Source organism: Dysidea avara, chromosome 10 (assembly GCF_963678975.1).
Source record: "Dysidea avara chromosome 10, odDysAvar1.4, whole genome shotgun sequence".
Classification (NCBI taxonomy): Eukaryota; Metazoa; Porifera; class Demospongiae; order Dictyoceratida; family Dysideidae; genus Dysidea; species Dysidea avara.
This window is the reverse complement of record NC_089281.1, coordinates 10,489,709-10,513,352: the sequence shown is the minus strand read 5'-3', so window position 1 is coordinate 10,513,352 and position 23,644 is coordinate 10,489,709. Positions and strand designations below refer to the sequence as shown.

General features: G+C 39.1%; 1 protein-coding gene across 1 annotated transcript; it reads left to right on the top strand.

Moving 5' to 3' along the window:
• The first annotated feature begins 5,766 nt into the window (after window positions 1-5,766).
• On the top strand, window positions 5,767-22,986 carry LOC136268486 (X-ray repair cross-complementing protein 6-like). Its single transcript, XM_066063842.1, has 19 exons — window positions 5,767-5,909; window positions 5,966-6,070; window positions 6,135-6,209; window positions 7,626-7,673; window positions 7,727-7,781; window positions 8,938-9,037; window positions 9,097-9,175; window positions 9,329-9,352; window positions 9,827-9,913; window positions 9,964-10,121; window positions 10,989-11,085; window positions 17,741-17,855; window positions 17,928-18,016; window positions 18,063-18,191; window positions 18,514-18,625; window positions 18,873-18,956; window positions 21,512-21,699; window positions 21,746-21,835; window positions 22,750-22,986. Exons 1-19 carry the CDS (start codon window positions 5,805-5,807, stop codon window positions 22,864-22,866), a joined length of 1,857 nt encoding a protein of 618 aa, XP_065919914.1. The 5' UTR covers window positions 5,767-5,804; the 3' UTR covers window positions 22,867-22,986.
• The last annotated feature ends 658 nt before the right edge of the window (window positions 22,987-23,644 follow it).

Genomic DNA, 23,644 nt, shown 5'->3' with positions numbered 1-23,644 from the left:
ACTAGACAGCATTACTGTACCACACATAATGGCTGTAGTAAAAGCAGGGCTGGAGCCCATGGTGACACGGTGCTGGACCACTTTTCAGCTATTCGAATTTGTAAAAAGATCGAGATACCCTAATAGAGCAGTCACCGTATTATACTCTAATAAAGCATTCAGTATAAATTATAGCCACTGTTCTCATTACACTTTTTTTCAAATAATAATGTGAGTGCAGATAGTGCCACCATTTGCTCATTAAACTGCTTGGTCTAAACTCCTGATCATTTACATTTATGTTAATTGTCTTTACATTACTTTTCAAAAGTTCCAATAAGTCAACTACATGGCATTGCATTGAGCTAATTGATCATACACATCATGCATTAGCAGTTACAATCAAAAAAGCTTCCACATGCCATTTCAAAGCATATATTTTCAAAATTTTCTTGGAGGAGCATGCCCCTAGACTCCCTAGCTTGACATGCTTAGCACATGCAGTTGAGCATCACATGAAAGAGAATCTCTGACTTAAATATCACATCAGATCAGTAAAAAGTATAGTGTGCATGACTATGACCTCCATTGCAGTCCATGGATGGCCTGACCAGTGACCACTTAACCGAAGTAAGTTGTGTTGAATGCATGCAATCTACTAATTGAAGCATGGTATACTGTTAGTGTAGCATTAACTAAGCTGGAGCATTATTTGTGACATGTAGAAAAATGCTCAGAGTCTTCTGAAACACTTTCTTCCATCCAACCAGATAGTCAACCTGCAAATGTTATATTACCCATACTTGAAAGTATTTGTGAATCAGTTGAGTCAGGAGCAGACCCTCTCCATTAGGTCAATGTATAGACTTAGCCTCGGTAAAAAATTTTTCCTGGCTACGCCACTGCTGGTAGATAGTATATAGCTAGCTACACACTGAGCAGTAAAACCACGTATAAATAAATCACTCAATGTTTCAGTTGGAGGTGTCTTACTTACTCAAGTAGATTCCGTTCGATACCTAGGAGTTATAATTGACCCTGCACTATCCTGGACCTTAATTACATATCTCTAATATGGTCTCTAGAGTAAGGTATTAAATTGCCTCCATTCTTCGCTATGTGTCACTACCACAAGCTGTACTCTGTGTACTTTGTACTGCTTTTGTGATGCCATTGCTTGATTATCGTGATGTTGTTTGGTGTCCTGTTACTGCTAAATTGACCAGTATGACGGAAAGAGTGCATTCCAAGTTTAAGAAAATTCCATCATCTATTACCTTCAGATTATCCTTTACTTTAACAGAGTGTTGACGTTATCATACTGCTATTCAAGTTTTTAAGTTCATGCACAAATATTCTCCATCATATTTACAAGATATTTTTCGATACTCTAAAGACGTAACTGATCATGTTGGCCGTAATACCAATCAATCACCTCTTTATCATGTTCCCAGGGTGTATACCAATTTTGGGAAAAGGTCATTTTATTATCGGGAGTGTGTTTTGTGGGATAATCTACAATCGACCATTGTGGAGGCTACTTCTCTTTCTTCTTTCAAAAAGTTTTATTGGCATTAATATTAGCTAAGTATTATTTCTTTGTATCAGCTTTGTGTGTCTGCATGCATAATCATTTTTGGTGTTGTATCTATAGTTGTATTTGTGTTTTGTACTCTTCTTCTTTTGCTCACAGGGCTCCACTGAAAATCAGTATTTGGTTACTGAGTGGACCCCTGTTTAAAAATTACAATTATGTAGTAATATCAATATTAAATTGTCTCTCCCAATTTGGTTTGGAATTAAAAAATTACAGCATAATTATATGAATTACACTCAGTCTTTTAATTCTCTAAGTCTTCTTTCTTCCCGTTGCTCAGCTATGCTTTTAGGTGCCTCAGTGACCTTGTTCCCTCTAATCTTCCATTCCAGTGTGTAGCCAATAAAGCCTATTGTCATGGTAAAGGGTAGCAACACCCAAGGTAGATAGACTCTAGATGCAGCTAATATGATTTGTAATACCATGATGGCTCAGTGCAGCTATACATACAATAGACAAATGTAATATTATACCATACTGTATAGTAGGGATCATGCACTTTCTCGTGAAAACTATTGTTGACCCAAAACCAGCTTTACAATACCTTTACAGTGCCTCGGTAGTATTGATTAATGAGCCCAAATTACCTTTAGTGCAACCAAAACAAGTTACTAATAAATTTGGTGGAATAAATGACTAACTCCCTCATGCTTTCAGACAAGCATAATTGAATACGGCTAAGGCAATGGGGTTGATTATTTCAGTTAGACGTCACAAGTGCCTTTAGGCATACTGTAAGCATTACAATGAACTACCTTTGTGTTCCATTTTTATTGCTGACTACATAGGGCCTGAAACTATGTTTAAAAAATATGATCTGACAAATCCTGTTATGTGGTCACATACTCAATAGTGCTGTACAAAAACTTGTTCAGACATGCCAGAAATGGTCAGAAAATAGCAGACGCCTGACCATAATTTCAGGCTCTATGACTGCATAAACTATTTGTGACATTTTAGGTTACATACACTTTACATACTACCAAGAGTGAATAATAAAAGAAGATACTACCAAGATGTCTTTATGGATACAGATCTGGTTATTGTTTAACAGTTTGGCAGAAAATCACAACTCTTAGTGATTCAACATCCATCCTATCATACTTACTGATAATGCAGAAAGATTATCTTAAGTTTGAATTTGTCACTTTGGCAACAGAATTTGTCAAAATGTAGGCATCATTTTGAACTCATGATTAGATTGCTACTGATTTGAAACAGTCCCCCAGAAAGCATGTATGCACAAATCAACAGTGGTACATGTATCTCTTGTGATTCCATTTGGCATCTTTCATTTGGCATTGAATACAATAAACATTGCAATGTCCACGTATACAAATAAATTAAATCCAATTATTAAGTCTTCTTTCTTCTGATTGTTCATCTTGTTCCACCTCATCATCCACTCCAATGTGTAACCAATAAATCCTATTATCATAGTAAAGGGTAGTTACGTCCTATTAATAACTCTTCGAATTCCAAACAAACAAAAACATGTCAGTGTTACCATATAGCGGAAAATTTTCACTAATATTACATCTTAGAAGTGATAATCAAGGAAAGTATAAACAAAGTTCGATTGTTTGTTTGTTTTCTACAGTTAGCTAGCTATAGCTAGACCACGATTAGTATAGCTGTATAGGAATTGGCCACTCAGTGCAGGAAGGTAAACATGATCGAACTTCATGAGTGACACCACAAGTGTTGAAGCCTATAAGAGAAAATCGTAATCCTAGCTTGAGTAGCCAGCCTGAGTGAAAACAGCTGGAAGGGCTAAGAAAGCCAACTAGTCATGACTCTACCTGCAACATTAAGACCAAACAAGGTACGAAGGAGGAAGAGGTGCGATTCTATCAAAGTTAGATGGGCATGTATGCTTAACTGAATAAACAAAGCAGCATATTCTACTGTATGTGATCAACGCAACCATTGCTAGCTCCCTGCAATTAAGCAGCGTGCGGAGTTCGTGAACCCTTCTAGTTAATTAATTATCTAAGGTGTGGCATGGTAAAGAAAATACATTTCAAAAATATTTTTCGAATTTAGAATCAAGCACTCTTTTTTGAAAATTTAACCTTTCCAAAATTTCCTGCCATACGGTATCACCAAAAGTTGATAATTAGGCTTTATTACATGCTTTTGTATAAACTTTCTAACAACCATACAAGTTAGAAAAAGTTTATTAATACCAAAAGTAAATATTTACTATTGCTTCTACTACATTACTCACTACGAAATTTCCAATAAAGTATCATCATATCTGGCAACAATGTCCTCCACAGACCCACGTAGAGAATAGGACTGTGCGATAACAAAATTTCTGGTGTCTCAATAATGCTACCTATTATCTTGATTATCACAATACTTGTAGTCATCACAAAAGTCTTTATAGGCCTGAGCCAAAAATTTGTTGATTATTCCTTTCAGCAATTCCCAATTTTTTTTACCTATTATCATATCTAACCTGTTACTTCATTTTCTAAACATGCATCTGTAATCTTTCAATTCACTGCTCTTAAGTTTAAAATAGTTTAGCTATTGACATGAAAAGCATTTCATTTCTAACGACAGACTTCTGGTTAATAAGTATATAGTTATTTATACTCATTGCAGTTATGTAGTCCATCCCAAGAAAAGTGGCAACTGTTATGGCCAAATTGTTAGCTAAATAGAGAGTATATATAGCCCATATCAATGCTTTAAAAATGTGTTTGAGACATGGAAATGATGTACATGTAGTGGCTAGTATGTATATGAGATACTCAAGTTTCACAATGAGAGGTAATGATGCATCCCTTCACTTAGCAGAAAATTTTAACATCAAACGATAACTGCTTAACACGTCCCTTTAGCTAATTCAGAAGAGCTATGCCTCCTTCCACTGATCCCGCAATGCCCAATTATTCTAAATAAGCCATAGTCTAAACAGCACAATAATCGAGGGTGAACAATAACCTATACATATATATTTTCAACTGCTAAGGACACCATACAGCATTCTTGTGCTATAAACCCTAGATTTAGACATGCTATAGCATTCTTCACATGCTAAACGACCCTGGTCAACTAAATCTTGTCCAGCTAGACTGATTTTATCCTGTGTGTGGGAGAATGTCTAAGGTTCATTTAGCAAAAGCACGCTTGACATTATCAACACCTATCATCACTTATCAACAGTTTTTCTATCATCAGTAAAAGCAGGGTAGAGGTGTACATATGATCAAAGTGAACCAGCAGCTAGACACTCTATATAGTCTTTTTTTAATAGACAATATCAAGAGCTCATATTTATATTACGAACTCTTGATGATATGCATACTAAATTATTCAAAAGAAAAATGGCTTGTGCAGTGCTGAGTCTCAACAGTGACTGATTCTCGTAAATTCCATACAAAGTATGGGCAGCGAATGTGGCTCAGACAATAACTCACCAGTAGAACTACGAGTGCGGCTTCTCAATTGCAACACATTTTAGAGGAATTTGTTGCTGTCAAAGAATCGTCCGTAGCTGGTCTACTGTAGAGGTAATGATGTGATTTGCACTTTTCCCCCATAGACCTCAATACATTCAGTCACCATTGTGACGTGTTAAAGAATCACGTGTTCATTAGAAAATTTACAGTACACATATCATCTATTGTGATGACTTATTCAGCAAATTCAATAGCCAAAGTGACAAACAAATTCTGATTATACATGTACAATCTACAAGAGGTTGTAACTTAAAAAATCACAGTACTTGGCTAAAGCTGGCCAGAGTACATACATACTATTACATAGAGTACATCAGAACATACAAACACACATATGCATCAAGTACGCACATATAATAAAGGTAGTGCAATTAAGCAGTGTCAATGTTTGCAACTTAAAAGAGATCTTCTTTGGTAAGAACCGTAAATGGATCGTCGACCCTGAACTTTATAGCTAACATTTCCTTGCCACGCCCACTACTGTGTTTGTCCGAGGATTCACATACGTTTTTGTGTATAATCATGATGTTTTTCTCTCTACCAACCAGTAGACGATAGCATAAGGAAACCAATGATAGCGTGTGTCAAGTTTCTCATTTTGAATACATACCTAAGGCACTTCCCTACATACCACAGACATACGTAGTACTAGTACATCAATAATTACACATACAGTACCTCCACAATCCCTCGATGCTGACTATTTTAAATCTGATCACGTGAGCTGTTATATAGGGCACTAGTTAGAATACAAGATGACGACTTACACTGGAGCGAGTGTTAGCGGGTGGAGCTGGGGTACCACGTGGACTGCGAGCGATGAAGCGAATGATGAGGAAGAAGATGGAGAAAATTTCCGAGTGAGGCTCAAAATTGTGCAGATATCCACGTCATCCATCGCTTTCCACATGTCTAGGGATATGTTACAGGAAGAGACTGTTTGTTACTACTGGTAGACTGCTCGGCTGCAATGTTTGAGTCCAGCGGGGAAGAAGAAACACCTTTTGAGTTGTGCATTAGGGTAAGTGACAACCATGACTGAAATGGTATTCCTTTGCCCTAGCTTGTCTTTGTGTCTTTATCAGTGTTGTAAAACTGTTCTCTTGAACAAGATTATTAGTAGTGACAAGGATCTGATAGGACTGGTCTTGTTTGGAACTGTGAGTGTGACATTAGGCCACATAAACTTAATTGTTAGTTTCTCATCCTCCTGTACTCAAAATAGCAGTGCGGGAGGGCGTGTTTTTATTTTATTTTTACTGACTAGTTAGCTGAATTAGCTAGCTAAAATGACTCAGAATGCAGTTTTTTGGACTGTTCTAGTAACTTAAGAAGGTGCTGGTAAAAAACCCTTGATGAGGTAAGAAAAATGGCCATGCAGGCGGGGATGAGAAACTAATAATTAAGTTTATGTGGCCTTACTATGAAATGTGCACCTTAATAATTTGTTGCCGCTATATTGTCAGCACATTTGTAGCTAAATAAGAGAAACTTTTCTTTGTGATTGCACATATATACTGTAATTTCATTTCAGCAGCAATTTGTGAATAAATCCATAACCACAATGACAAGGGAACAGAGTTCTTTTCATGCATATTTAGCTCAAAGCATGTGTTGGTAGCTTTCCATCCCAGCAATGTGTATTTATCACCCCTCCCTACATAAAGTTTCATGCCATACCCATTCTTTTCTGAAAAGTATGCAGCTTATATAATAGCCCTCATTGTACTGTATGTTTACGAACTGTTTGGATAACATCATGGCTAGAGGTATACCAATACATATCGTATCGGTGGCCCCGATATAGAAATTTCTACTATATCGGTGGGAGCCGATATTGCTGCTAAAAACCGATATGATACACCGATATACAACTGAACCATCTTGAGGACACTGTCCAATGATCAAGCCACATTATAAACCCTAATATTTAGCTAACAAGGGTGGGAAACAGTAGTTATCTTCCTTGCCTAAAAGTAGTACACTATGTGAAGCCATATAAGTGCACACGTAATCACTTGTCAAAGCTTACCATAAGTGGTGAGCCTGGGGAAACAGCAAGATGAACCAAGAGCACAGCTTATAACAACCAGCCATCTCTGCAAGCCATTAAAATGCGGAGTAATTTAAAATATTTGTTAGTGCCTTATAGTCTGAGCTGTCAATAGAGGCCACATCACCATGGGTAACCAAGCAAAGCCAATAATCTTAAGACTGTCTTCAGTAGTTAAATAAAATTGAACATGGCATATATATGTGGTTCCTCAAATAAAATTGAACATGGCATATATAGGTGGTTCCTCAAATCTAAGTAGTTACACTTAGTTATATCAGTATATCGGATCAGTATCGTATCGGTTTCAAAATCATTAATCTCATATCGGATCGGTATCTGATCGGTTTAGTTTTTATATCAGTACACCTCTAATCATGGCTCTCCATGGTATACTAGAGTGAAAAGCAGAAAGCTGTGGAATGTACATGTACCAACATATCTTGGGAACTGAGTAAACTTGAAAAGATTACAGTTATACATGTATATACTCTAGTTTAGACCATTGTTTATCATTCAACAGGATAAACACAAGAACCCCAGTGATTTCAAGCACGTCTTCATACTACAGGTGACCTGCTATGGTATAAAATATGTTGTTCAAATCATATAATTGTTCCTAAGGATTTGGATTTGCCAGATGCTCCTCGTATCAAACAACTTGAAGAGTTTTTAGAAGGTACATTTACTGTACCTACAAACACACACATACACATTATTGCACAGTTACACATGCATTCCTACATACACTTGACACACTGTGATCATCAGTGTCGCTTGTATATTGTTTAAAGGTGGACCGATACCAGTGGTATCGGTATCAGATCAGTATTGGTAATACAAGGTACAGATTATCTGATACCACAGTAGACACTCACCACTTTTGTTAAGCTCCGTGTGTATTCTAATATATTAGAGCACGTGAATCCTTTTTAATTAAATGGTAGTGCAGTTGTTCCTCAAGAAATAAGTTTGACTACTTGGCTTGCTTTTTCATGAAAAGGTTTGGTTGAAAAGCTGTAACAAACACTGTACAATTTTCGGCCGCCCACGCAATTAATTACCTTATCAATAAGTATATATACAAAATTACACTATTTGGATATGCACTCCTGTATAATATGAGAGTGGCAGCATTTATATAGCGTACCCCTACGCAGCGGTGTTCTCCCATAATATATAGGAGTAATTTTGCATACCCTGACGCAAAATCACTCCTATATATTATGGGAGTAATTTTGTGTACCCCACGCAAAATCACTCCTATATAATATAGGAGTAATTTTGCGTACCCTATGCAAAAATTACACCTATCATACACTAAAGTACTGTATATTAGCTGTCTGGTGCCTATGACTTCAGTTTAGTGCTACTGACAGTGTATGATCTGCCTCCAATTTTGTTGTATATGTGGGATATGCAAAATCACTCCAATGATTTAGCATGGGGTATGCAAAATTACTCCCATAAATATTATAGGGATGTCTATGCATATGCAAAAGTTTTACGTAGGGTATGCAAAATTACTCCATTACTATATAGGAGTGATTTTGCGTAGGGTACACAAAATCACTCCTATATAATATAGGAGTGATTTTGCGTGGGGTATGCAAAATTACTCCTATATATTATGGGAGAACGCCGATGCGTAGTGGTACGCTGTATAAATGCTGCCACTCCCATATTATATGAGTGATTTTGTGTACCCCTACGCAAAATCACTCCTATATAATATGGGAGTGCGTATCCAAATAGTGTAATTTTGTATATATCCATATTATCTATTAAAGATGGATGAGGCTAACTGTACTGGTTGATTATTCTATCATCCATAGATTCTGACTTGGCTAACAGTTTTGAGACCCAGTATGGTCACAGTGATGATTTCTCACTTAGCGATGTGTTCTGGACTTGTTCCAACATGTTTGCCAATTTGTGAGTATTATTACATTAGTGACATGATACAAGTGGATATGGATGTTGTGATTCAATAGGACAATCCGTGCAGCTCATCAGAGAATATTGCTGTTCACCAATAATGATAATCCTCACCATGCCAGCATTTCTCTACAGGTATAATGTGTATTTTTGCATTATTTAGTTGGAGATTTACATGTATAGAGAAAACTGATATATTATATATTGGTAAATATACAACAAACACTCACATTCATAGTATTACAAAGTTTTATTGAAGATTGTTGTTAATAATATTTTCTCTTATAGCGCCAAGCTAAGACCAAAGCTAAGGTATGTAAACACAGTACAACAAGCATGTATGCACACTGTGTATATGTGTACTATTGGAATGCAATACACAGATGTAATTATAGCTAAAACACCACCACGTGTGTGTACGGAAAATACAACACAAAGGAGTGTATCAAAAGGCTAATACAGCCCTGTATAGTGTGAGGCAAAACCAAGTGCTTTATTGGTCTCAAGACACCCCCTTGGCTGCTGTACTTTTCATACATGCAAGGATAGGTAGTGCCTTAAGTATTGTATTGTAATTCTGAGTCGTCTTGTTTGGAACGTTCATTTCAAGTACCCAAACGACTTCAATGTACCATATTTTCTGCGTAACTGGACTGTATCTGCACATATCTGTACTGTATGAGTAGATGATGCAGTAGAACATTTAGTAACATTTGATCCTCCCGTGTAAACTACAAAATATACACTGTTCTTACAGTATGTATATGGTTGTACCTATACTTGTAGGACTTGTCAGAGGCAGGGATTGAACTAGAGTTGATGCACATTCAGCCACCTGGAGGACGTCATTTTGATGTTTCAGTTTTCTATCAAGTAATAAACATCTTCACCATTGATCAGCTCATATCTATACATATATGCAGGACCTGTTGTTTTTAGCTGATGATGAAGGACCCACTCCTGACGCTGCTGCCAAGTTTGAGGAGCTGTTAACACGTGTACGCAGTAAAGAGCATGCTCAGCGCACGTTGCAAAAGATTCCTCTGAGTATTGCTCCTGGATTAGAAATTGGTGTTGGAGTGTAAGTCATTGTTGGATTGTACATGTACATGGCTAAGGCTGCTGGCTTGATTTTTTTAGTCTCAGCTAAACAGGTGCTTTTTAGCATACCTCAGTACATTATGGACTTACCATTTCTTTTTGCTGATAGCGCAAAGTGTTGATTTGTGGTAGTGCACCATGACTTCTTGTTGCCTATTACATGTGCTTCATTGTACAATTATAGCCTCACATGTTTGGTATCATTGATGCAGTTTTCATTGAATTATGCTGCAAATACAGTTAACTAACATATTGAAAATTACAAACTAGATAGTAGGGCTGAGCGATACTGCCATTTTAGTATCACGATCGATACTAAAGCCACTATTCACGATACTGAATAGTTCACGATACTTACAAATAAGTCAATCATAGCTGGTGCTACATAGCGTATTGCTCAGCATTCCTGCAGGAAGTCCTTATAGGTGATAACAAACTAGCCACTATCATCCTTGTTTACAGTAACAGTTATTGTATGTAACACATGCTTTGAGGTTGTTATGGTGTTCACACCTCTCTGCAGGGAAAACCAGATGGGTGGACTTTATCATTTACAAGGATTCTTAGCCTAGTACTGCATAACAAATGGATTTTTAATGACAGTAATGTACAGGTATGGTATCACGATAGTTAATAACAAAATATCGCGATATCGATACTTTCAAAATATCGCGATATATCGCTAAAACGGTAGTATCGCTCAGCCCTACTAGATAGGGATCATTGCAATAAAAAGGAGAGAGATTGTCACCTGAAGTGCAGATTTAATCCATACTTTAGCCAGGTGGTTTATTGCTGATAAAGTGGCTTATGAAGTATTTTGTGTTAAATTTGTGTATACCTATAGATACTGTATGGTAAGGGAAGCGAAGAAACCAAGTTTTGTTCGTCTTGATCGTCGCTCTAATGAAGAACTGAAAACTCAAACTAAATACCTTTGTGATGTAAGTGAATATATAGTACGATTATTACAGTAATATAATTTAATTGTAATTCACTACTACTAGTACTTTGTAAAGATCGAAGTGCCAACACATAATATGGTCAAAGGATGCCCTTTTTGTAGGGTTGAAATTGCTTTTGATTTTGTCAAGGTTGAAGCAGTTGTATGACCATCTCAGCTAAAACCCGACTTGTTCGCAGAATTAAAATTTTTTAAAACTTTCTCAGCATTATCTGCAATGTCCAAAGAATGAATCACCAAAGTTTCAGCCTTCTGTGGTGAGTAGTTTTGGAATTATAGTGCTAGACGGGGGTTTAGAAAACCTGGACCGGACCAGGTTAATTCTTCAAGTAAGCTAATTCACACAATAGCTATAACATACAATTCACGCAATAGCTAGCTATAACATATGCTTTTCACCTTGTAGCCACTCTGCCAAGAACACAATTAGCTAGCTAGCTAGCTAGCTACAATGGCTCAGACTGCAACAGCGATCACGCACGAAACTTCATCCATGATAAAGCAACCTAACTAAGCTATTAAACTACTTTCTACTACATTTCACTACGCAATCGCTACAAGCCTACAAGCTCTTTCAGCTGTACTCAACTGTTACACACACACACACGAGTAGCTGCCCGAATTTATTAGAATCGTAATATACAAAGTGAAAGCAACACTAAGATAACAGCAAACCTTTGAATTTATTTTGGTAGTAATGAGTACAGTGTAAGTAATGGAGTATTTATAGCTACATGTCAAGGTAAGCTTTAAATAGAACAAAACCTTACTAGCTACTCCAGAAATCTCTATATAGCCACCCTGGGCATGTAGCTATGTTTCACACTAGCTTAGCTACCTTTCTTAGTTTAGCCAGTCATCCATGACCATTCCTTAAATAAGTTCGAAGGTTTGCTGTTATCTTAGTTCCTTTCACTTTGTATATCACGTTTCTAATAAATTCGTATTTATATACTCAAATTTTACAAATAATAAATAATCTGGGCGGTTAGGCCATACCTATTTGAAAAGTTGTTGCTCTAATTTATTTTGCAACAAACTGGGTTGGTTGGTAGGTAAAAACAAAACAAAAAAAAAAGCAGCTAATCTCAGACATGTTTATCTTTTTAAAATATAAGTAAGTCATGTACATCCTTTCTAGTTATAAGCTATGTAGCTAGCTATTGTAAAGGAAAATGTAGCTAGTAGCTCAATGAGTCATGGCACTGAAATAAATTTCTCCAAGAAGTAGAAGTATATATAGCTAGCTACACTGGTTTTTAGCGATTAAGTTTTAAGGGAACTACACCTATAAAGAAAATGTTACCTATTGAGACCAAATTTTTACACACTGACTGTTCTATTAGAGTATCTCGATCATTTACACCAATTAGTGACGGTTAATATGAAGAATTAACCGAGGTTAATACGCGACGGTTTATACTATCTCACGTGATGATTATATACAGTCTGGTGCTGGCGTTGGGTATGATAGTATACGGGGGGCTGCTTCTGTGCATGCGCATCAGTTACCTCGTGGTTTTAGGCAGGATTTTCACTGGTGTTTTGTGTGATGGCAGATAACGGTTCAAATAAGTAGAAACAAGGCACAGAAAGGCACACCCAGGACCTGGCACAGGAAGGACATAGTGCTCAAGCGGTGAATGTAGCGCGGGTTGACAAGTTACAAGACACCATTACTGAGCTGATGAAGAAAGCGTGGGAGAACTTCCTCCGTCATCAGGAGGTGGAGTAACGAGACTGCTCGCCCAAGGTGAAATATCCTTCCTTCTCCCTTTCAGGATGACTCGCCCCTCCCTGTCCCAGTGAGTGGGGAGGGACGTCATTAACCACTGTAGTTATCACTCGCCTGGCACGCTATACCGTGGCCCCCGTTCAAGGGCATTCGAAGAAGACCCGCGGGTTCATGGTTGCTATCAGTTTGTTCGGCCGTCTATGGGGTGGGTCCTTACTAACGTGGCTCAAGGCTTTTGGGTCCTCCCTGGTGAAGGGTGTGGGGATTATGTACAACCGCGGCCATGCAGCTGGGGCCTGTAACTTTGTTATGTACTTACCTTATGACTGGAGGCCCGTGGGTCACCTGGAGAACCACAGGTACCCCAGCAGCCAAGCAACTAGTAGTGCCCCTTGATGATCCTGCCTTATAACTTGGCCCGAGGCCTGATGTTTCTCCAAGGGAGAAGTGTACTAGCCCGAGTGCAACAGCTGTCATACAGCCGGTATGTCAAGTTCTACCTGGTTACTACTGTCGCGTGTCTCTGTTTAGGAGTACCGCCCCCGTCTGCACTTCAGCACGTACAGCTGGTCAACAACCCCTGGAATGGGTTGGAAGCTGGGGACATCGTGACCGTGACACCAGACAACAATACAGCTACTGGCCTTGCCAGTAGTAGCCAAGTGGGCAACCTCGGCAGGGAGTTGCCGATGAGATATGCTGGAGGGATTTGTGTTGGGGAAGGTTTGCCCCCAGTACCAGAGAGGCTTGCAGAACGAATCAGATGGGGGGGGGGGGGGGGGAATTCATCAAGATGTGCGAGTTGATACCTAGCCAAAGAGGAAGATGGAACAGTCAAGGCAGAGAGGCAGAGACCCAGGAGGATTTTGGATGTCTTTACCTGGGTGCAGTCATTCACAATCTGTGTGAGTGTCAGAACAGCACATGATCCTTCACTCATACCAGAACTGATGGCCTATATGTACATGATTGTTAGGGCTAGCCAGGACTTTGGTGGCACAAATTGGGTCAATTATGATACAGTGTTCCGAAGGCAGGCAGCAGCAACTGGTATGACAGCATGGTCAAGGATCAATGGAACCCTGCTTCAATGGTCCGTGTAGGCAAGCTTATTTGCTGCGAACTGTGCTTGGCAGCTACACACAGAACCGAAGACTGTGGGCTTGGAGATCCAGAACAGGAGGGCTTGAGTCGTCTGCGGGCTTTGGAGGTAATGGTCCAGTCTCTGTCGTCAAGGCAGACTGCTAGCCACCCCCAGGCTTCCCAGCTGATACGACCATCTGGTCGAGTGTGCAGAGCCTGGAACAGGCAGGAGTGTCATTTCCGGCGGTGTCAGCATACACATGTATGCAGCAACTACGGTGGAAACCACCCAGCAGTACTCTGTCAGGCCGCCAGCCAAGGGTCACACCACCGAGGTGGTTGGTTCCAGCCTAATTGAACTATGTCATAATTTTGTTGTGATTCAGGTCAAATTCAGCTCTATTCCTATGTAGCAACCACTGTGTGTTTTTATTAATTGCTTAATCAGAATTATTACCTAGTGGAGTCTCTCACCAGCCGGAAGAGGCTCGCTGATGGCTAAGGTGGATATACGCCAGGCATATAGGGCTATACCGGTACACCCAGCAGACCATGATTTGTTGGGAATGATCTGGCATGTCAAACTCTTCATAAATGCAGCCTTGCCCTTTGGGCTGCAAGCAGCCCCCAAGATATTTACAGCAGTGGCAGATGTGGTGACATGGATCATACGACAGCAGGGAGTGAGGTTTATCATTCACTACCTGGATGATTTTCTTCTAATTGGCCCCCCCAGGGCACGATGATTGTACCGTGGTCCTTGCCATACTACTCCAGAGATTTGACCTCCTCGGTCTTCCGGTGGCATGGGAGAAACTGGAGGGACCCACTGCATGCTTAACCTTTTTGGGTGTGAGATTGACTCAACGGTACTGGAGCTCAGGCTCCCCCAAGAGAAATTGTGAGAGTTACAGCAGACAGTTGCCAGTTTGGCTGGATAGAACAGACTGCCGAAAGAAGGAGTTAGAAAGTCTGCATGGTCAACTGGCCTATGCGAGCAAGGTGGTGAAGCCAGGGAAAACCTTCACCCGCCGCCCGATAGAACTCTTAGTGGGTTTTCGAAGGTCATATTATCACATCCAGTTAAATGAGGAATTCAAGGCTGACCTCATGTGGTGGATGACGTTTATGAGTTCCTGGAATGGCACGACTATCATCACCCCTACCGAGCAGGGCCACCGTGAGCACCACATCTGGACAGATGCATCAGGCTCGTTTGGCTGTGGAGCCGTAGCCCCATTGCAGGAGGAGTGGTTACAGTGGAGATGGTCTAACTGCACCCCAGATGGTGCAGAATCAGTAGAGGAGAGCATTCTGTGGATGGAACTCTTCCCGATTGTACTGGAAACGGCTAGGCGTTGGGAGGAGTCGAATGTGATCATACATTGTGACAATATGGGGACAGTCACAGTAGTAAACTCGGGCTACAGCAAGGCAGCACCGGTGATGTACTTGCTAAGATGCCTGTTTTTTTGTCAGGGCACGTTTTCAGTTTACGCTGCAAGCAGTGCATACACCGGGGGTCCAGAACACTTGGGCAGTATGTGATGTCCAGAAATCACATCAGTTGGTTCTTGTCTCAGGTCCCCAATGCTGGAAGAGTCCGTCAAACCGCCATTCCGAGGAGTCTGGCAGCACTCTTGCTGGACCAACACATCAATTGGAGATCAGTGAGTTGGACACAACAGTTCAGCAGCTGTTTATAAACGATTTGGTCCTGTCTACATCCAGGAACTATCAGTCAGAGAGTAAGCATTTTATAACATTTTGTAATTTGTATCATGCCATTTCCTGTGAATGAACAGTTGTCACGTTTCACGGCATACTTGTTTAAGGAAGGACTGAAAGGGGGCACAATCAAGAACTACATGGCAGCGGTGAGGCACGCCCAGATAAGTGTGGGACTTGGTGATCCACGAATGAATGATATGCCTCAGTTGGAATATATAATTAGGGGTATCAAGAGAGGTAATTACTGGGGAACAAGGCTACCAATAACACCGGACCTATTGAAGGTGATGCGAAGGTTGTGGTCAGGCGGTAGCTGGGACATTACTCCATACGTGATGGAGGCATAGCTATGTAACCTTTACTAGTCTTTGTGTATAGCTTAATTGTTGTATACTGTAACTGTGTAGCTAGCTGTTGTATGGGTACATTAATGCTATAACGTTCATTATTAAAAAGAAATAATAATGGATCAGTAGTCACATCAACATGGTTCATGACTTGATATTAGCTGGATAGTTAATCAAATACGGAGTTTGGCAAGTGGGTGTTTGGTAGGCATGCTCATTATCGGATATTGTCTGGAAAGTCGGCCAGCAATTCGGTTGCATGGTTGGTTAATCAAGTTTGTACACGATGTGCGTGTCGACATGCGGTACATGGGTGCTGTCATAAGCCACGTTTTCCCCCTTTCTTGAGTCCCGAGCAGGGGGTGCGGTGAACGGCTAGGTAACACAAAGAGCGGGGGGCACACATGCTTGGGTGATGGGGGGTTCCCCCATTGGGCTTGGCATCACCCAAGCCAACAAGGATATAGCTAGTACTATTATATAGAGCGGTTCATGAGTATGCGACACGGGTTACGGATATTGCATGCCAGATATACTAACTAGTACGTGTCATCGTGACGTATTTACTTCCAGCGCCAGACCAGCACCAGAGGCCAATCCTGTTGATATGTAGAGTTGGGACCCCCTCCTTTGGCACGGAGGAGCAGCATTACCAAATTAAATTATAGGTGTCACATGATCTTGATTTTTTTTCTTTCTTTTCTTAATTAAAATCTGTGTAAAATTGGGTCAGTCGGGTCTGAGCAACAACTTTTCAAATAGGTATGGCCTTACTTGTGTGTGTAACAGTTGAGTATAGCAGAAAGAACTTGTAGGCTTGTGGATATTGTATAGTGAAATGTAGTAGAAAGTAGTTTAGTAGCTTCGTTAGGTTGTTTTATCGTGGATGGAGCTCCGTGCGCGATCGCTGTTGCAGTCTGAACCATCGTGGCTAGCTAATTGTGTTCTTGGCAGAGTGGCTACAAGGTATGTTATAGCTAGCTATTGCGTGAATTGTATGTTATAGCTATTGTGTGAATTGGCTTACTTGAAGAATTGACCTGGTCCAGTCCGGTCCAGTCCGGGTTTTCTAAACCCCCGCGCTAGACAGTAGGAAGAGCAAGATAATTGATTTGTACAGCGACTATACTACAGGCGCTTACATTCGCAGCCATAACTTCCATTTGGGTTAGCCTACAACATTGAAATTGGCTTGAAATGTTCACCGTGGATTAGTACATCAGCCAAGGTATAGTGTTAGCCCTGTAGTCACTTGCACATATGGATATGAAGGCAGTTAAGTAAAAAAAATGATAACGATCTTGTTACGTTTACTGCATCGTAAACAAATGCACATTACATGCATACTGTTAGAGCTACAGAAACGAAACAAAGATTTTCAAACTCTCCATGAGCATGCGAATAAGATAAGAGTGTATAGTTTTAATCGATTTGAGTCTTCCTTCTTTGAGTACTGGCCCAATAAAAACTTGCGTACTTTTTCTTATAGCATGCGTAATTTTATGAATTATTTATAAATTTCGTTTTCTCAGTACACATGCTTGTGCAAACAAGTCAGGTATTTGCTAAGACGGTCACATTGTAATTCAGGTTGGGGTCAATTTGGGATGGTTTGAAGTGAGCATATGAAAAGGTGCAAGACAGGTCCTACAGTTAAATGTACGTATGTTCTATTAGAAAGTTTAGGATAAAATCCACACATAACATAATACTTGAGATATAATTTGTAACTTGTTTAGGATACTGGTAATGATCTAATGACAGGAGACATGAAGTACTATCAAATGTTTGGTGGAGAGAAAGTGGTGTTTGACAAGGAAGAGGTTGATCAGATGAAGAAGTTTGATCAACCAGGTGCACCACTATATGTTCATGTCATCATCTAGTCATGTATCACATGTACCATATGTTTACTTTACTCTATAGGAATGGTTTTGGTTGGCTTCAAGCCTCGTTCTCGTCTGAAAAGGCACTACTATGTGAAACCAGCCAATTTCATATATCCAGATGAACAGGTTTGAATGTATAGTACAATACATTGTTGTTTATTCACTTACTTAGGTGATCCAAGGAAGTAGTAAATTGTTCACTGCTCTATTACGTCGATGTCTGGCACGTGATGTGATCGCTATCTGTCGATATATACCACGAACTAATGCCTCTCCTGTCTTTGTTGCCATGGTACCACAGGTATAGGCTTGGTGTACAGTACTTGAATACTAAATCACCACATGCACTGTACATGTACATCTCTTCTTTATGCTATTTAATGGAGGCTTAGTCGTTTGAAGTACTAGAGACCAGCTGGTGTTGAAAGTCCATCTCTGACTGCATGTTTGAAAGTAATGGTTTTTCTTTCTAATAGAACATTCAACTTTTAGTGTACCATTTCTCTCAAGTACTTTAAGTGGTGTTTAGATAATGAAGATTCTATTGTAGACATGGTCAACATTCATAAAGTGTTCAATGTATAACCAGGTAGCTGTTTACATGTAATATGTATTTACTGTAGGATGAAGAGCGAGATGATCAAGGTGTACAGTTGTCCCCTCCTGGGTTCCATCTCGTCTTTATTCCATTTTCTGGTGAACTACGTAACCTGACTATTGCTGAGACAGCCAAAGGTAAAATTAAAAATATAACATTTGCAGATACTGTAATACCAGGAACAACGAGTACTTTCTGTTTTAGAGCAATTTGTCATACATTTGCTATTTGACCTATATAGTGTATTTTTATATTCCATTGCAAAAATTAATAGTTTATAATTGCTTGTGTTTATTTATTTGGAAGACATAATTATTCACTCTTGCTCCTATGAATATTTTTTATGTACTTTTTTTTTGTTAAATATGCATACTTGTCTTTCAGCCTCAACTACTCAAATTGATGCTGCTAAAGATGTGATAAAGAAGTTGTCATTCTCTTTTGACAGTGAGTCATTTGAAAATCCAAGTGAGTATAATTTGTGGATGTGCACATACAATTTGTATGTACAGGTAGCAGTATTATAGTAATCATACAGTACTATTGTACTGTATAGTTAGGACCACAATGGAGTAGCGTGGCCCATGAAATAATATCACCCAAAAAACAGCATCAATTTTCCCTGACGACGATGAGGCTGTATTGGTTAGATAAAACTAAGCCCAAACAAGCTTTCAGATTGAAAATGCTTTCAACAAGTTGCTATGGAATTTTTAAAACTTTTATTTAACAGAATTTTCTACTTGACTGATGCCTTCAGACAAGCGTAACTCAATAACGGCTAAGGCTACAGGCTTGATTTTTCACTGTTCGATGTTGCTTCAGCCCGACAGGTGCCTTTTGGCATACTGCAGTACATACAATGCATTCTTCATGGACTTACCAGTGTTCTCTTTTGTGTCCCATTCATCTTGCTAACAGCAAAAAGTATCGATTTGGCGATAGCACGTGATGGCTTCTCTTCGTAACGGAAATCGTCCATATTTGTCATAGTGGCTATTTTGATAGCAGAGGTGCTTTTCAAACAGTTCTTGATTCGTACTGCTGTGTAACGGGTTGAACATAGCCGACAATGAAGCGTAATGGTTAAACCTTCACTTTTCAGACGATAATTAATATAACTGAGGCGCGCAGCACCATTTCTTTCTTTTAGTATGCGTGGATTGCAGAGGTGCTTTTTGAACAGTTCTTGATTCGAAATGCTGCGTAACGGGTTGAACATAGCTGACAACGAAGGGTAATGGATACTTCACTTTTCAGACGATAATTGGGGCACACAGTGCCATTCAGATGCGGTATTTTTTTATTTTATTTATTTTTAGCCCTAATTGATATGCATACAAATAATGGCACAATAATTAAGTCATGTAATGGGGAAAGCCCAGTCTAGTAATTATTTACAAAAAAAAGTTAACAAACAAGTACACAGAAAATTTTGGAATTTTCAACTAGAGTACATAGCACATCGATAAAAAGTACTGAAACAAGTTGGAGTAATACACGATATTAAATCAATAAGAAGTGTTATATCCCTACAGTGCATGTATCTTGAGCACAGTAGGGATAGAACACTTCTTATTGTTTTACTGTGATTTAATATCGTGCACTACTCCAGCTTGTTTCAGTACTTTTATCAATGTGCTATGGTCCTACTCTAGTTGAAAATTCCAAATTTTTCTGTGTACTTGTGTATATTAGGGATCATGGAGGTTTGGGCATTTCTGGCCAAAAATGTCACTCAAAAACCAGCTTCACAATACCTTCCTGGAATATTGGTTTGGTCAAACCAAGCCCAAAAGTATCTTCAGTATGACCCAAAATGCTTCTAGTAAGTTGCAACAAAATTTTATTTTTTTATTTAGTGCTGACTAACTTACTAATGCCTTCAGACAAGCGTAACTCGATAGTGGCTAAGGCTTCAGGCTTGATTTTTTCACTGTTCAACATTGCTTCAGCCTGACAGGTGCCTTTTGGCATACTGCAGTGCATATAATGCACACATCATGGACTTACCTTTGTCCTGCTTTATATAACATTTCTTTTTGCTCACAGCCCAAGGTGTCAATTCACGCTAGTGCGTGATGACTTCCATACGTTTGTAAACAGGAATCGTCCGTATTTTCCGTGGTGGCTGGATTGATTGCAGAGGCTCTTCTCCTACTGTTCTTTGTTTGTAGCACTGTGTAATGGGCTGAAAATAGCTGAAAAACTAAGTGTAATGGTCACTGAGCTGGGAAATATTTCAATATATTGACAATATGATATTGGACTACACAATATATCCTATCGAGGTAAATTATAGAGCCACAATAATATCGTCTAGACAATATAATCACCAATATTGCCTATATTACCTAATTAGATCTGGCTAGTGGTTGTGTTTCTTGCACTTGCTATATACCAACAAGGAAAGGCAATTCAATTATGGGAAAATTCCAGCTGTTGTCTGGCACCATTTTACATTCTATGATATAATATGATGCAATAATGTGTCACTAGTCCTCACTGCTTGACAAATCTAATTATGGTCAATATTTAATCATATCGTGAATATAAGCTTGTCAATATATCGAATAGCATTATTTTCAGTATCGCCCAGGACTAATGGTCACTTTCACTATCGAGTCAGTATTTGGTAGTTGGGGCATGCATTCAGACAAAATATTAACTCTGGCGCCATTCTTTCTTTGATGCAGTATGTGTGGGTTCACCAGTTATAATGATGTTTCAAAAAAGTAAACAAACAAGTATAAGGATAAATTAGGAATTTTAAGTTTGATTAGGGATCATAGAAAAAAAGTAGGGAGACAACGGAAGTCACCTACACCTGCAGATATGTTAGTGGACATTTAATCTGTAACTCAGTCATGGATAAGAGGGATTAAATGTCCACTAGTATATCTGCAGGTGTAGGCGACCTCCCTTGTCTCCCTACTTTTTTTCTATGATCCCTAATAGAACTTAAAATTCCTAATTTTTCCTTATACTTGTAGTAACTATTGCACGTGCGACTTTCAATGTAGTGTTGCAGAAGCACTTCCGGACACTTGAGGCTATTGCTCTGGAACAACCAAGTGCAGAGGACATAAATGACCTCACCATGCCTGATGTGGGACGTATAGAGCGAAGGGCAGGATCACTACTTGAGCAGTTCAAACAACTTGTGTATCCTCCGGATTATGAGCCAGAGAAGGGTGGGGCTAAGAGGAAGGTAGGTGGGTATGGCTATGTCACCTGCACTATTGTATTTCATTCAGGCTAGTGCATCAGCTGGAGGTGCTCCCAAGAGAGCTAAAGTTAGTGAAGGAGATGATGTCAATGTGGAGGAATATGCCAAGAATAAGACAGTAAGTTAATGTCATATACCCTGCAGGCAAACATCTTTAAAACTCATCAAGGTCATTCAAAACTATTCAGTCAAACCTTTTGTTTCATAACTACTAAAGCTTATTCAGAATAGATTTTAAACGAATTTTGAGCTTTATATTGCTATCATGTGTAGATACCGTATTTCCTCGTATAAAAGCTGCATTCAATTAAACACCTGTCTCAATTACAAGCCGGGGGGTTTCCAGTACCTTTGGAAAATAAACACCTGGTCTCAAATAGAGGCCTGGGCTATTACATGAGTCTACTGTTAATGGCTTTAATTGTTCCTTTGTTGCTGCTGCTTGAGTTAGAGCCTTCTGAGGGATAACGGTACTACGAGTAGTCATGTGAGTAGTCTAGACGAGCTTGCAAATATGTATGATACAACTATTTTCCAATCATTTTAAGCCTTGACTATATTGTCAGTACACTTTATCACTATTTTCTATGCAGTAATCCGATTATACCACCACCCTAATTCGAATAAATGCCGGGCCAATCTAAAATAAATTCCCGGTCTCAAATAGAGGCCCTATTCGTTGACAGGTGGGGTAAAAATGCTGGGAAGGATATACGAGGAAATATGGTACATGTTTGTGCATTCGGTTAAATAAGTACATGTAGATTTAAGACTCAAGCCTTATCTGTGTATGTTGGAAAGTTCGTTTATTGAGCCAGGCATGCAAACCGCAAACTAACTATCAGTCCTGAATCTAATTATACACAATATACTTCCATGCTATACGTATTTGATCAGTAAAGGGATATGCAGAAACTCAATTGAAGTTTTTTTAGCACACTCTAAAGTGTTTAAATGAGTATAAGATACATCTGGATGATGAATGTACATATGTATGATTAGTCTTAGTAAACTACAATTCCTTTGTTCCAGTTGAGCTCACTAACCATACCAATACTGAAGAATTATCTCAAGTCAGTTGGTAGAAAAGTAGCCGGCAAGAAACAAGACTTGATAGACTCTATCAATGAACACCTAGGTATTGCATAGTAGAGTATTGTATAGTTAGGGTTGCTATTGTAGTCAGCTAGTATAGCAAAATACTAAATTTTTATCACATACATCACATTAGCTATTGTACCAATGAAAATTATGAAATTATAAAATTGATTGGAGACTTCCCCACAGCTGAAGTTGGAATTTTTAATGTCACTTGTCATTAAGTATGGTAGTGCCTAATACCGTATGTATAGTAGTAATTAGTAGGGATTCCCAACAAGCAAAGTTATTATGTTGCTATAAAAATAGTGGGCTTGCAAATAGCATCCCACACCCCTTAGTGTTTGGGGCAAGCCCCACATTTAGCAGGTTTTTATGTTACCATCAATGACACAGCTAAATTTACAACTGGTTGTAAAAACGCCTTACAAGTTCTTGAGTGACATAGAAAGTCACAAGGATATCCTACAACTTCCTTTTTTGTTCATGTCACCATCAATGTCAGCAAAATTCACAGCATACATTACGGGACTTCCTTATTAACCCTCGAATAGAGTGGCTAAGCAACAAATTGTGATGAAATCATTCACTTTGTGATAAAAGCACCAGATTTTCTGTGAAAGTAAGTAAATCATTTGAGATACGGTGCAGTTGGTGCTGCATCAAAATTGTTGCCTTAGGGCATGTTTAGAAGCTTTTAAACTAGCCCATTTCTAGCTGGTCGGGAAACCATATAAAAGCATCCAAATCTTCATTTTTGCTTAAACAGCATGAAAGTATTCCAAATGTACAGATAATGTTGGTACTGTTTTAAAAAATATATTGCACA

Bases quoted from the DNA above. Each gene is read 5' to 3' on its own strand.
- LOC136268486 (XM_066063842.1), top strand. From the start codon at position 5,805: ATGACGACTTACACTGGAGCGAGTGTTAGCGGGTGGAGCTGGGGTACC. The intron at 9,176-9,328 runs GTATAATGTGTA...TTTCTCTTATAG, and splicing joins ATGCCAGCATTTCTCTACAG to CGCCAAGCTAAGACCAAAGC. The intron at 18,957-21,511 runs GTGAGTATAATT...CTTTCAATGTAG, and splicing joins TGAGTCATTTGAAAATCCAA to TGTTGCAGAAGCACTTCCGG.